This window comes from Xenopus tropicalis, chromosome 7, assembly GCF_000004195.4.
Source record: "Xenopus tropicalis strain Nigerian chromosome 7, UCB_Xtro_10.0, whole genome shotgun sequence".
Taxonomy (NCBI): Eukaryota; Metazoa; Chordata; class Amphibia; order Anura; family Pipidae; genus Xenopus; species Xenopus tropicalis.
This window is the reverse complement of record NC_030683.2, coordinates 80118254-80131415: the sequence shown is the minus strand read 5'-3', so window position 1 is coordinate 80131415 and position 13162 is coordinate 80118254. Positions and strand designations below refer to the sequence as shown.

The window sequence follows — 13162 nt, the reverse complement described above, 5'->3', positions numbered from 1 at the left end:
TTGCAGTGATGAGCATTTTTAACCTTTTAGTGCCCCTAAAACAACTAGTTGTCTCTTTACAGGTCTCGACCACAGAGTTGCATTTTGTAAGTAGTACTTTTCTAGTGCAAATGCTTGTTATATCTACCCACAGTGCATCTGTAGATAAACCAACTGGCAAGCCATCAGCCTTCCTCTTTTGTTCCAAACCAAAGGTAATAATTGAACATGTTACACTCTGCTGTATAGAAGCAACGGCTAAGGGGCATATTTATTATGCTGTGTAAAAACGGCGAGAAAATTCGCCACACATCAGCAGGCTTCGCCGTGTAAAAGCGGCTTAATTTTTTACGCGTTTTTTCTTCCCCCGGAACGTATGGAAAATAATGGCGTAATATCTGGCGTGATATCCGGCGTAATATCCGGTGTTCAGGCGATGATCTTTTCCATTTATTTTACACAGCTTTTTACTCCGTTTTTTCGGCGAATTAGTTTTACACAGCATAATAAATACGCCCCTTAATGTCATAAAGTACTTTGATCACATACTTAAAGTATGATTAGTAATAGGAAAGCATTGTTTGGCTGATGGAATTTAGAAATCAAATGCTTGGCATCCCCTCCCTCACATTTGGCCACAACCCTCCCTCACAATATTGACCAGTGAACCTAAAAGACATTTACCACATAGGTAGTACATTTCAAGGATGTTGTTTGTCCAGATTCAATTTAATGAGAAAAACTTCTTACTTTTCTCTCATGATCATGCAATTAAATGTTGGGGATACCTACTGTACATGCCTTCCACTCCTTATAAAACATCAGGGCAGAAACAGGTCTCTGCAATGGAGCACAAAGGCCTGTAGCAATTCAGAAACTATGAGCGGCAGTGTGCAAAGTGCAATTGCAGACTTACTTTGCCCACTGCCTTCCAGTAAATAAATTACCCATATGGCCTTTTCTTTTCCAATCAAACACTGGGTATTTCTATATGTTCTTATAATGTAGTGTGGGGTAGGGTTATTTTTGGAATTTTTCCATGGGTTATTGCAGTTAATGGGTGCCTAGTGTGTACTTAATCTTGGTCACTGGTCCCAGATTTATCTGTGTAGTTGAGTGCCAAAGCTTGCCTTATTCTGGTGTAGAGTGTATTGAACAGAACACACAAGAGACAGATATTGCAGAGTACAGAGTATAATTAGTTTACATTTGCATAAAACACACAGTTCTTTAGGCTGATATGTAGCTCTTATTACAAATCTCACACTTACATGGTAAGCACCACCTCAGTGCCTCCTGATATTTGCCTGTGTGGTAATTTTATAAAGATTCACTGTACATAAAATGTGCTGTTGACCCCAAATTAACTTACAGATAGGCCACCAGACTATTCACACAAAATGATAGGTAAAACACACCATTTTCTGTGTACGTGTAACACAGTGTTATACTCATCAGGCACAGACTGCAATGTTTAGCACATTATCAGTAACAGCCTGTCACTTCTCCCAACAGCAAGTAGGCTAATTCTTCCCCATTAAACACAATGCTGTTAATGGCACAGATGGCTAACAGCTCTGAAATGTACAAATATTCTCATCACATGCTCAAAGCTCTGCATAGGACATGCACACAATCTAAGTCTTCTTAACTTTCAATAAACTGACTGTTTTAAATAAATAAGCTAATGTTTGAGTGGACTGTTCAATTATAGGACTAACATAACAAACTATTTACTAATTTCTATCAGTCCCTTCTCCAGCAGAGCTTACAGACTAATGGCTTTATTACATACTCTGTGAAAAGTTTCATTAGGAATTATTGATGCATATAAACATGGAGAGAATATGCCCATGCAGATAGAACACCAAGTGCTTCCAGGTATCAATACTAACCACTGTAAATAACACAATAAAAATTTAGTTATGGGGAAATGAAGTTAAATGTGTAGGTGCAAAGTAATGGAGCAAACATTATATGCACATTGTACACACATGGGATTCCTCTTTAAACCCATTTGCGGTGGTATTTGGTAAACAAACTGAAAATGTTGTACATTTGCTTCATTTTCTCTTCAATTATGTATATAAGTGTGAATTTGTGATGGTATTACCTAGGAAGTTCGTGTGATTTGATATAAACACCTAATGAAACCATTTCTTATGAACAAAAGCCCAATAACACAGAAAATGTAACCAAAATAAGCCCAAGCCTATAGGTGATTACATCAATCTGCAGGTGTGGGTGTCGCGCAGGTATAAGACTTAGCACAACAGGGGTTGTCCATGGCAGATTGAGGCATAGCCTAATATATGAAATGTTTTTATTTCCAGTGATGGGGAATGGATAAATACATATAAATTACAGTTAAATTACAATTAAAGTGTGTTGGGGGTGGTGTAAATCAATTTTCTGTTTTATTTATTTAAGGGCAGGGCCATGGCTCAACACTCTATTTAGGGATGGGTAAACAGATTGGTAACGCCAGTGCTGTCTTTAATCAATTTTTTTTAGAAACTAACAGGGCCTTGTCTACATTCTGTGGTTCTCCGGTTGCTGAATTATGGTTCCCTAAAATGCAGTGGTTGCCTGTTCTGTAATTTACACTTCAACAACAATAAAAAAAAAATAGCACCAATTCCTGTGTTCAGAGTTGATGGAACTGAAAAAACTTTTGCACATCAACGGTTTACCAGACCTTGCTGTAGTACAACTATCAACATCCTCTGATATAACAGTAAAAGTTATAGGGGACATAAACCTCCTTCTATATATCGCCATCTTGCTATATCTATCATTTTGCTGTTATCTAACATAGGGACAGATTCAGTTCTTTGAGAAAACATTATTTTATTGTTTATCCTGCCAAATCCAAATCAATGGGTAAAAATTTTTTTGGTTCATCATATGAAAACTTATGGATGAGATTCAATTTGAGGAGAAAAAAACTCTTCTCATTCAGTTCCAGTTTGTCCCATAGACTTCAATAGAGTTTTCATGCGATAAACATGAGATGATTTTTTCTCATTGCATTGCATCTGGATACATGGAATTGAATTAGGAGATACAATTTTCTCATTAAACTGAATCTAGACCATAGTGAGATGACCACTCCAGTGTTGATGGAGAAACATGATTAGGGAAGAGTTATGCCGCCTTTACGCTTGGATACTCTGTATTTAATACTGCCTTTGTTCACTTCAAATACATCTTTGTTTGTCTTAAGCATCACTACTTTTGGTACAGCAACAAAATAATTGCTCAGTCTAGCTTCTAGTAACAGCCCTCATAAGAACTTATAGACAGTGCTTTGAAGGTTACAGTTTTGCTGAATTAGATATATAGTATAAAGAGAGAGTTTTAAGGCCTAAGATACCTTTTGTTTTGCTTCTCTTATCCCTTTAAAAGACAAATATCTACTATGTGTTCTTCTCAGGGACCTTAAAATCCAACTGCATTATTTTGAAATGAGAGACCTTCCCTCTCACAAGATCTGCCATATTCATTTACAAAGCTTGTTCAAACTTCGAGTTACAGATAAATTACAGCAAACAATAAAACACACAGCACCTCAGACAGATAACATTATGTACAATGACCATCCAAAGTGGGACATCCACACTACACTGCTCTTCCAAAAAGTGGCCCCCAATGAGTAAGACTTTCAACCAAATGAAATTGACATTCCAATTAGTGAGACTTACACTTAAATATTTTTATAGATGAAATCCTTTCCTGAGTAAGGCTTGATAGTACTACATTTCTTTATTTCTCAGTTAGTGTAACTGATACTTTACCTTTTTCAATTTTTTCACAATAATAAATAAGAAGAATATCTCAACTGCAGCTCCTTTCAATGCACGACTTAAACCACTGAGCCGTGCTACCATTTGCCAACATCAGAAGGTGAATTATATAAAATATCTGCAACATAATCTAGTCTGAACGACACAATTCATTCTTCATGCATAATTAAGCTCTGATACTTAAGGTGCTCAGCCTGTATTATCCCACTGGTCCACCACTGGTCCAATACTTAGCACTTTTCCTTTTCGTGTCATTTTGTAAGGCAGACAATGGTTCTGTATAAAATGCTGGTTTTGTTTATTCCATACACAAACTATGGAATTAAAAGTATAGTATAAAAATATAGTCAAATGGCTCTGTGCAGAAGGTGTGTCCCAGTTAGGTCCTATCCAGATATTGCAGCTTGGGTAAAGTCTTAAATATTCCACTGCAGGTTTGCAAGTTCTTATAGTTGCAACTTTACATTCTGGATGAAGGCCCAGACAGCTCGTAGAATAAAACATAAGCATCACTACTTCTGACCTGATTGGAAGACATTGCTGTGACTCTGCAGGGGGTACGAAAATGTTGGTTAGAACTGTCTTGTGGATTAAACAGTGTAAACAATAAAATGAAGAGGTAATTCGAAAATTAAAGAAGAATAGAGAATCTCAAGGAAGACAGAGAAAAGAAAAGGTATTATAGTAGATTAAGTGAAAGGTGGTTGGTAAATAAAGGTTGCCAAGAAGATGGATGAAGGGAAATAAAATATGACCAGTTTATAGGCGTAATCTATTTTCAAACCAACAAAAAGGAAAGATAGCACTCATCTGTGGACACTGAACATTCTTTCTCTATATATGATAGATAGGAGCTTTCATGAATTCAAAATTCTGCATAGATTTCTTCAGAACAGCACCCCTATGGCATTTTGTTGAGATAAGCAGTATGGCAGTTCCATTCCTTAGGGCTCTGGTACACGGGGAGATTAGTCGCCCGCGGCAAAACTCCCTGCTCGCGGGCGACTAATCTCCCCGAGTTGCCTTCCCCCTGCCATCCCACCGGCGAACATGTAAGTCGCCGGCGGGATGGCAGACGCGGTGGGGCGTTTTCGGGAAATCGCCGAAAAAGCCTCGCGAGTCTTTTTCGGCGATTTGCGCGAAATTGCGCCGCCGCGTCTGCCATCCCGTCGGCGACTTACATGTTCGCCGGTGGGATGGCAGGGGGAAGGCAACTCGGGGAGATTAGTCGCCCGCGAGCAGGGAGTTTTGCCGCGGGCGACTAATCTCCCCGTGTACCAGAGCCCTTATGAATGCATGTTTTGTAAACACCATAAGCTGTTAGCTAATCTTTCTAGAAAGACTATAGGTTCTCTTAAGGGGAAAGGCATAGAAGTAGCAGAAGAGAAGATAAGTAGATGAGGAAAAGGGTGTAGGTCTTGAGCTGACAAAAAGACACGAAAAACATGCCTTTCTTTACCTAGAATCGTTAAATGTGTACCACTCTCCATTACTTGGGTTTTTGCAATAGGCTGTGTAATGTCCTCCCATAGTGGTTCCAGAGTGATTGGATACAGCGTAAAGATTATATGTTGCATGAGCTGTAACAGACAATTCAAAGAAATGTAACAATGTAACATCATTGTTAGTATAAAGCTACAGTATCAGTGATAAAGGTTATAATGCAATTTATAATTTTTCATGTCCTGAGTTTATGAACATGTGAAGCATGCATAACCCTTGTAGTAAAGTTTGGCAACAAGTGTTAATAGGTCACATTCCTTATATCATTATTATTATTATTATTATTATTATTATTGGGGTTAATCATCTGTGCGGTTACAGCACAAATATGTCTTAAGCAATGTTATGTGTTTAAAGATAGCTTACTGTGCCTATTTAGATATTGAAGGTACTGTATTAGGGTCATTGTGGATTTCAAGTACAATACTGTGGACATTATGGGGCAATGGTGGATGTGCATGCCCAAATATTAATATAAAAAATATAGCATCTAACTTACGGTTCGATTCTGAAGAGAACTCCCGCAGATCCAGGTCTTTAAGAGGGAAATTCACAAATGTGGAGAGTTTGCCACTTCTGATGCGCCCTTCAGAAAATCGCTTTAGATCTAAGTTTGGGAGTAAGTCAAGGAGGACAGAGCAGAACGATTGGAAATATATTTTAGGGGACTTTGTCCTAAAACAGGTGAAGAAAACTAACCAAGGGTCAAAAAGGTGGGCCTACAATAGGAATGACTTATTATCTAGGACTTGTAAAGTGTACATATAAAATATAGACAAGATGTTTCACCCACATCAGAAAACCAATAAACTAGAACTATAAGTGCTATATGAGTAAACACTGAATTCCAGAGGAAGAAGATAAACTGAAAATCTTTGAAAAGGGAATATGGAAAAGTCAACATGAAATCAGAGATATGAGTATAGTGGATCAGGGAACAGAGCCTAGAAGTTGCTGTAATTCAAGCCTTGGGCATGTCGCTTAGTTGAAAGATAAGGCAAGTGTGAGTGCAGTCATGTGAATACAGGATAAACACAAAGCTGAAAGGATACGAAGCACAAGAATCTTAGGGAATTTTTGGATGGTGAATTTCTTTGTGCACCTTCTGCGAGCTTTACATCTGCAGCATGTCTGAAAGGAAGAAATTTTAAATTTTAAAGGAGAAAGAAAGGTAAAAACTAAGTAAGCTTTATCAGAAAGGTCTACATAAATACAGCTCCAATGAGTCCTCTATCAAAAGAAACACATGGTTTCTTGTCTCCTTAATTCCTGTGCCAGAGTCTGTGCAGCTCTCTCCTCTCTACCCTCTCCTGCTACCCCTCCCATAATAATGCTAACAACTCCCTCCCCCTCCCTTAGGAATCTGTGATCTAAGCTATACAGCAGGAAGCTTTCTCATAGTCTTACAAACTGCACCTTTACAGGGATCTTGGTCTTGGTGCAGGAGCATGGCATTATGGGAATTTTGTTTACAGAGCTCAGCATTTTTCCCTATGAGGCTTCTGATCACCTGAACAGGCGAAATATGGGGAGACTTTAGGGCACTATTGAGAGAACTGAAGGTATGCCTGCAGCTTGATATTAACACTTTATTAGCCTTTCCTTCTCCTTTAAGAGCCTGTGTGTTATAACCAAAAGCTTGGCTATTCAATAGAAAGTGAAACATAGTGCAAACTCACTGGCTTTTCGTCACCATCTAAAACATCTTCCTTAGTAAAAAGACGCATACAATCTACGAGGGATACTTCAGAGGCACTCTTCTGTTGAAAGGGAACAAAATCAATTTATATAAATAATTCAGATCTAAAATACAAATGGTGTTCTGCTGTGGAGAAAAATGTTCGGCTCTGGGCCTCTTTTGTTTTTTTTTACATGCACAATAGTTTGTTCTATAAGCCTAAGATACTGTGTGCTTAGAGACAGAATTGATTAACGTTGTAAATATCAAATACATATAAAGAAGATATTAATAAAAATGGTATGGCCAACAAATTGGGTGTAAACTTTAATACAGTGTTAGGAAAGGCAGGTAATTAATAATTTGATTAGAGCCAAACTTTGTAAAACATCTGAATAATATCAATTACATAAATGCTATTAGTGGCAGGTGATAGTATCAAAATGATCAAGTTCTAGTGTGATCTAAGACCAGTACAGGCCAGAAGCCACCTGTACCAGCAATGATGGTCAGTTTCCATTAAACTGAATGACAGATGGCAGGGATGATTTGGGGCATTTCCAGATATGACTCTTCATTAGTCTACAACTTATAAAAAGTCAATCTTTTCACTTTTTTTTACATCAATACGCATTATAGTATTTATCACAATTGTTAAGTAGGAATAAAGGATAATTCCCACACCTTTACAACTCTATTCAAATGCAATGCTTGTCACAAACTTTGCTCAAAGTTTTAATGCAAATAAAAATCTTGCCTACATGGAAACAAAGAGTTTTTTTGTGTATAAAAATGGCATTGGAGGGAGGAACTTGCCTTAGCTATTGGAAGTGAGAGGTCCCAGAATGGGTCAAATACAGTGGAACAGTATCCGCATTCTGTGCAGGTGAGGGAACTCTTCAGCTGGCCAACAAACAGTTCTGCAATTGGGAGAGCAAATTCAGAAAGATAAGAAGCTGACAGACAAGAAGTGATTAGCTAGTTACAGAGAAGACATATGGGAAACAGAAGAGCTGTCATCACTCCCCATCATTTGTTTTACAAAAGGGATGTATTGGTAGACCATTCATCTGCAAAGCTACTACAAAAGGTGCTATCCTAAAAATATAACCAACATTTCTTAATCAGTATATGTCCATCATTAAGGTCCCTAAAGTATGCTTTTGGCATGTTACCTTTAATGTGCATAGGTGTAAGGACAAGAATGCATCTTCTGTGGGGTATGTAGCTCCTAAAAGACAACATTTTGTACAGGTATTGGACCTATTATCCAGAATGCTCAGGACTTGGTGTTTTCCGGATAAGGGATCTTTCTGTAATGTGTTTCTCTGTGTCTGCTAAAAAATCACTTTAACATTAATTAAACCAGCGTTTTTCAACCTTTTTTGGGCAAAGGCACACTTGTTTCATGAAAAAAATCACGAGGCACACCACCATTAGAAAATGTTAAAAAATTTAACTCTGTGCCCAGCAGCAGTGCCCCCCTAGTACATTGGTGCCCAGCAGCAGTGCCCCCCTAGTACATTGGTGCCAAGAGCAGTGCCCCCCTAGTACATTGGTGCCCAGCATCAGTGCCCCCCTAGTACATTGGTGCCCTGCCCTTGGCACACCAGGCAACATCTCGCGGCACACTAAACAGTGGTTGAAAAACGCTGAATTAAACCCAACAGGGTTACTTTGCCTCCAGTGAGGATTTTATAAAATGTGAATTATTCAGTTACAGTGGAGTCTTCCTGTAATTCTGAGCTTTCTGGATAACGGATTTCCGGATAATGGATCCCATACCTGTATTAAAAATCATCCAACTACACCTAAAAAGTAGAAATTAGCTCTAATGAGAGATCCAGGAAAAGATTATCCTTGATAGTGTCTAGAGGACTGAAGCCATTTTGCTACTTTTCAGTTTTTTATAAGGGAGGTGACACATGGGAAGATTAGTCGCTGGTGGGATGGCATATGCTTCACTTCGATTTTCCTAAGTCACAGGAAACTTCAGATGACTTCGGAAAACCAAAGCAATGCGTATGCCTTCCCTCTGGCGATTTACATTCTTGCTGGTGGGATGGCATTTCAGGGAGATTAGTTGCCCATGGTAGCGAAGATTTATCGCAGGCGACTAATCACCCCGTGTGCCACCTCCCTATGACCTGTCACCCTAATATATAAAGCTGTATAATAGAAGTCCTTTAAAAATGAAACATAAAACCCAAATTCTTTTTTTACCTGTTATTAATGTTTTTAAAAATACATTTAGGCATATAATTATGATTGCAATTAATTTAACTTTCAATTCAGCACTTCCTAGATATCAACTAGATGGCAAATGCATAATATTTTGGAGTGATACAAAGCTTTCCTTAATAACAGTGTTCACAAAATGGCCCCTGACTTTTCAAGATTAAAGGGAAAAACTTGAAAAATGTAAATAGTGTTAGTTAAGTTCAAAGGATTTGAAATAATTTCTTATGGTGACTGGTCCCTTTTAAAAATCCCCAGTCCTCAAAAATGGGAGTAATTGCTTAAGCAAATGTTCCAATTATACCGTATGATTATATCTCAAACGTAACCCTACAATGTACTTTCACACTCATTTACATAAAAAAAACATCATACACAAATCTAGATTCACAGCCAAAGACGGTAAGCAAATTTGCGCAAGATGCCATTTGCGATTGTAGGTCAGATGAATCACAATTTTTTTTTCTTGTTACTTGGATTGTAATAGTAAGTTTTAACATCATGTAAATCTTATGAAATCTTTCTTTACAACACTTTTCCTTAGATCAAAACCCACTAAAGCAGTACAACTTACCCACAATTCTGCTGTCCTCCCTCTCCAGATATCGCTTCCACATATGTTTGCCTTTCTCCGAGTCACTGAGAGAAGAAAAAAAAAATGTTGTTTGTTTTCTTCATTATATACATTTTAATCTTCCTTTGCCTCTTTTTCTATTTCCCCTGGTTAAAATCAGGGTCATTTCAGTAAATATGACAATGTTAATATTCATAGTACTATAGTGATTTTTGAATGTAAAGGGTGGTATTCAATCTGGCATGATCGAGGCACCATCTGTCCATTTCTTGCCATGATAAAGCACAAGACAAATACTTTTTCAGGTAGACTTTCATTAGTACAGTTATACAGAGAGGAATGCTGTTGCACAGCAATTATTCTTTGTAATGTTGTCATGGAATTGTAATGTAAAGACTACTCAGTTGCTCATAGTTATGTACCTGTGTAGTGTGTTAACACTTTATGTAACCTAAAGAAAAAAACATAGAAATAGCTCTATCTGCTGATGTTTGAAGGCCAACATCATCAGTTACTGATCATCAGTTACAGCTGAACACTAACCACCACCATTTACCTTCAGTAGTAGCCATTGCTAATGTTGTGTAAGCCTTTTAATGTTGTAAAATTGTTGGGTAAGCCTTATAAGATTTATAGAGCATTAACAAGTTTGCTCATGTGTGCAATTTTGTAGCCATTGTTGTTTCGACTATGTGAGCTAAAATAATGGAAACTTGGACAGTATTGCAATTTTATGAGAAAATGTTATTTTATAGTTTACCAAGTGAAAAACGTCAGGTCCAGTTTTTCCCCATAGTTTTTATGTGATAAACATTTTTCTCATTGAATTCTATCTGGCCCTGTGGGAAAATCTAGAATTGAATTAGGAGATAAACTTTTCTAATATATGTTTATACCTTTTTTTCCCCCAATATCTCACTCTGGGCCTATACAGGTATATGGCCATCCTGTCTTCTCTGGGGCATACAATCTACCATCTTGTTGTCAAAAATGTTCATGTTCTATTGAAAGTGAAAATTCCTTTCTTTTAATCTAAATGTTACAGTTTATTATAAAACTAGAAGAAAACAAACTATGCTAATTTCTGAGTATGAGCAAAGGAGGGCTGTAATGTTTTGGTCTCCTTTGACGTTGTGAAACAAATGGGTATGTTTGTTTTAGCAACAAGAAGTGCCATACAATACATGTGATTATAGACTGTAATAACATGTAAATACAGTTACATAATGAAGAATGATTCACTTAATTATTATGGTAGGACAGTAATGAAACCTTGTGTCTGGAAGGACTCCAGGTTTCAACTCTGTTTTGTAAAGCTGATTTCCCAAGGACGTTCTCTAGACGACAGAGATTTTTGTAGACAAGGTCAAACCGAGAAAAGATTTTTCAAATATATATCTCACTAAAGCCTAAAGGCTAATTATTTTATATGCTTGTTTCAAGCAACCTCAATGCCAGAGAGCTAATATACTTTAAAGCTGGCAAAAGAAATGCAGATTTATACTTTCTGACAAAACTGTATGATCAACCATGTATTTGTGCACCCCCCTGCAGCAGATTTGGTCAGTTATCCTGTAGTGTGGCTTCCTATTTTGAAATAGGACCCAGAAAATATGTGTGTCCACTGAACTGGGTTCCATCTCCATAGGTAGATACGTTTCTATCAGTGGAATCTGCTAATACTTATGTGCAGCCAACTTGTACAAATCCAACATTTAGGCTTGTGAAGTGAGCATCCAGATATCTTAGTAGAAGAAAACATAGAGTTCTACATAGTAGGATCTACTGCAAATCTCACCCTGGCTGGACTGTTTAAAGTTCAGAAAGCTAAATCTAAGCCCCAAGCACTGCGTTTTTGTGGCAATTAATTGCTAATTTGCCTACTTTGTTGTAATTTCCAGTATCCCCAGTGGTTTACAGATTAATTAAATGCAGATGTATTCCTTCCTCTAGGGAGACATCAACCACAAATTCCATTCCTGTCCTCCCCCATACAATTGGCAGTAGCACAAACCAAGGTCATAAGGCAGAGACCAAAAGTGCTTGTGTTCAGTTTAAATATAAAAGACGACTGTAAAATCAAGCCAGGCAGTCAGAAACACTTTGACTTAAACACTGATTTACATCAATTAATGTAGTATGCACATGCACTGAGTACTCTCTACTTTCTCTTGACTTATAACCAATACTCACGGCATATGGTCCAAATCCTGGCTGGAAGGTCTGGGTTTGACTGTTACCCTGTTGACTTCATTGTGTAAACCATCCAAGAGAAATCGTAGAAATTCCTGAGCGTCTTGCTGGCTGTGTAAATGGACAGACAAAAAGCAAACTGTAATCAAAGGCTTTAATTTAATATATAATATAGTTCCTCTTGGAAGAATAAAATATGGGAATATAAACGTAGACTGGAACATAGTAGAAATGAAAGAATTTTACTCAGGAAAGTGAAATATGATATCCAGAATCATACATAAAACTAACTGTAGCCCATGATTGAAAGCCCATCACAGTATCACCAGGTAGAAGATTTTACAGCCCTCACGATGAAGAACCATTTACATTGCTTTAGTTAAAACCAGGGTCAGTTGGGGCTGCCAGGACACCGGGAAAATTCTTTTGGGCCCCACCGACCTAGACTTTCTCCACTACATAAGTATGAAAGCCCATAAGCAGGTGGTTTAGACTTAACTAATAAATCCAAGATAAATGTTTACTGAGCATTAACTTTATCAAGTCAATAACATTATCAAGGGGAATGGCATTTGTCCTGGCTATGTAGCTAAATGCAATATAAAACTAACATTTCCCTCATGCATGTTAATATTCCAAGTTAAAATCCCTGCCCATGCCCCAAATAAGGTCACACCTCAAACTGAACCATATCTACTTTTAAGGAGAAGGAAAGTTAAAATCACTGGTGGTGCCAATGAGACCCCCCCAGTAATTAGAATAGTGTACCTGATACCCTGGGCCAGTGCTCCTGCTAGCAGAAAACTGCACAAACCAAGGGTAGTTGTAGTTTTAGCACTTAAGTTTGACTATGTTTTTAACAGATGGGAAGATGACACAGTGTTAAATAAAAAAACATTAAGTTTGCTTACTTATATCCCATGAAGCGAGGAGCATATTTCTGTATCTGAGTTTTGAACTCAGAAGGGCTCACTACTTCATTGGCTGAACTAGTCCAAATTGCCTGGAGCAATCGTGCAAACTCTGGAATAATAAAAATCAAATCAGTAATGCATATCATATTGCATATCACCAATTCTGCTATGGAATTTTGTCAGTTCATGTTTTGCTATAAATTTAATATTGTGCCTGTAGTATTTTATATTGCCAGTTGCCTGGTTCTTTGCTTTGTGTGTGTGCAGTGTTTATTTT

At 37.6% G+C, this 13162-nt stretch overlaps 1 protein-coding gene across 3 annotated transcripts in view; it reads right to left on the bottom strand.

Annotated features, from left to right (window-relative positions):
• Positions 1 to 1157: 1157 nt before the first annotated feature.
• Positions 1158 to 13162, bottom strand: part of usp2 (ubiquitin specific peptidase 2) — a 58980-nt gene continuing 46975 nt past the window's right edge. For all 3 annotated transcript variants that reach the window (XM_012966197.3, XM_012966198.3, NM_001142050.1), the window contains 9 exon segments: positions 12883 to 12994; positions 11972 to 12082; positions 9779 to 9843; positions 7783 to 7886; positions 6968 to 7048; positions 6341 to 6419; positions 5788 to 5895; positions 5245 to 5365; positions 1158 to 4333 (listed from right to left, as the gene is read on the bottom strand). In XM_012966197.3, coding sequence (XP_012821651.1) covers positions 4246 to 4333; positions 5245 to 5365; positions 5788 to 5895; positions 6341 to 6419; positions 6968 to 7048; positions 7783 to 7886; positions 9779 to 9843; positions 11972 to 12082; positions 12883 to 12994 — 869 coding nt within the window. In that variant the 3' untranslated portion in view covers positions 1158 to 4245.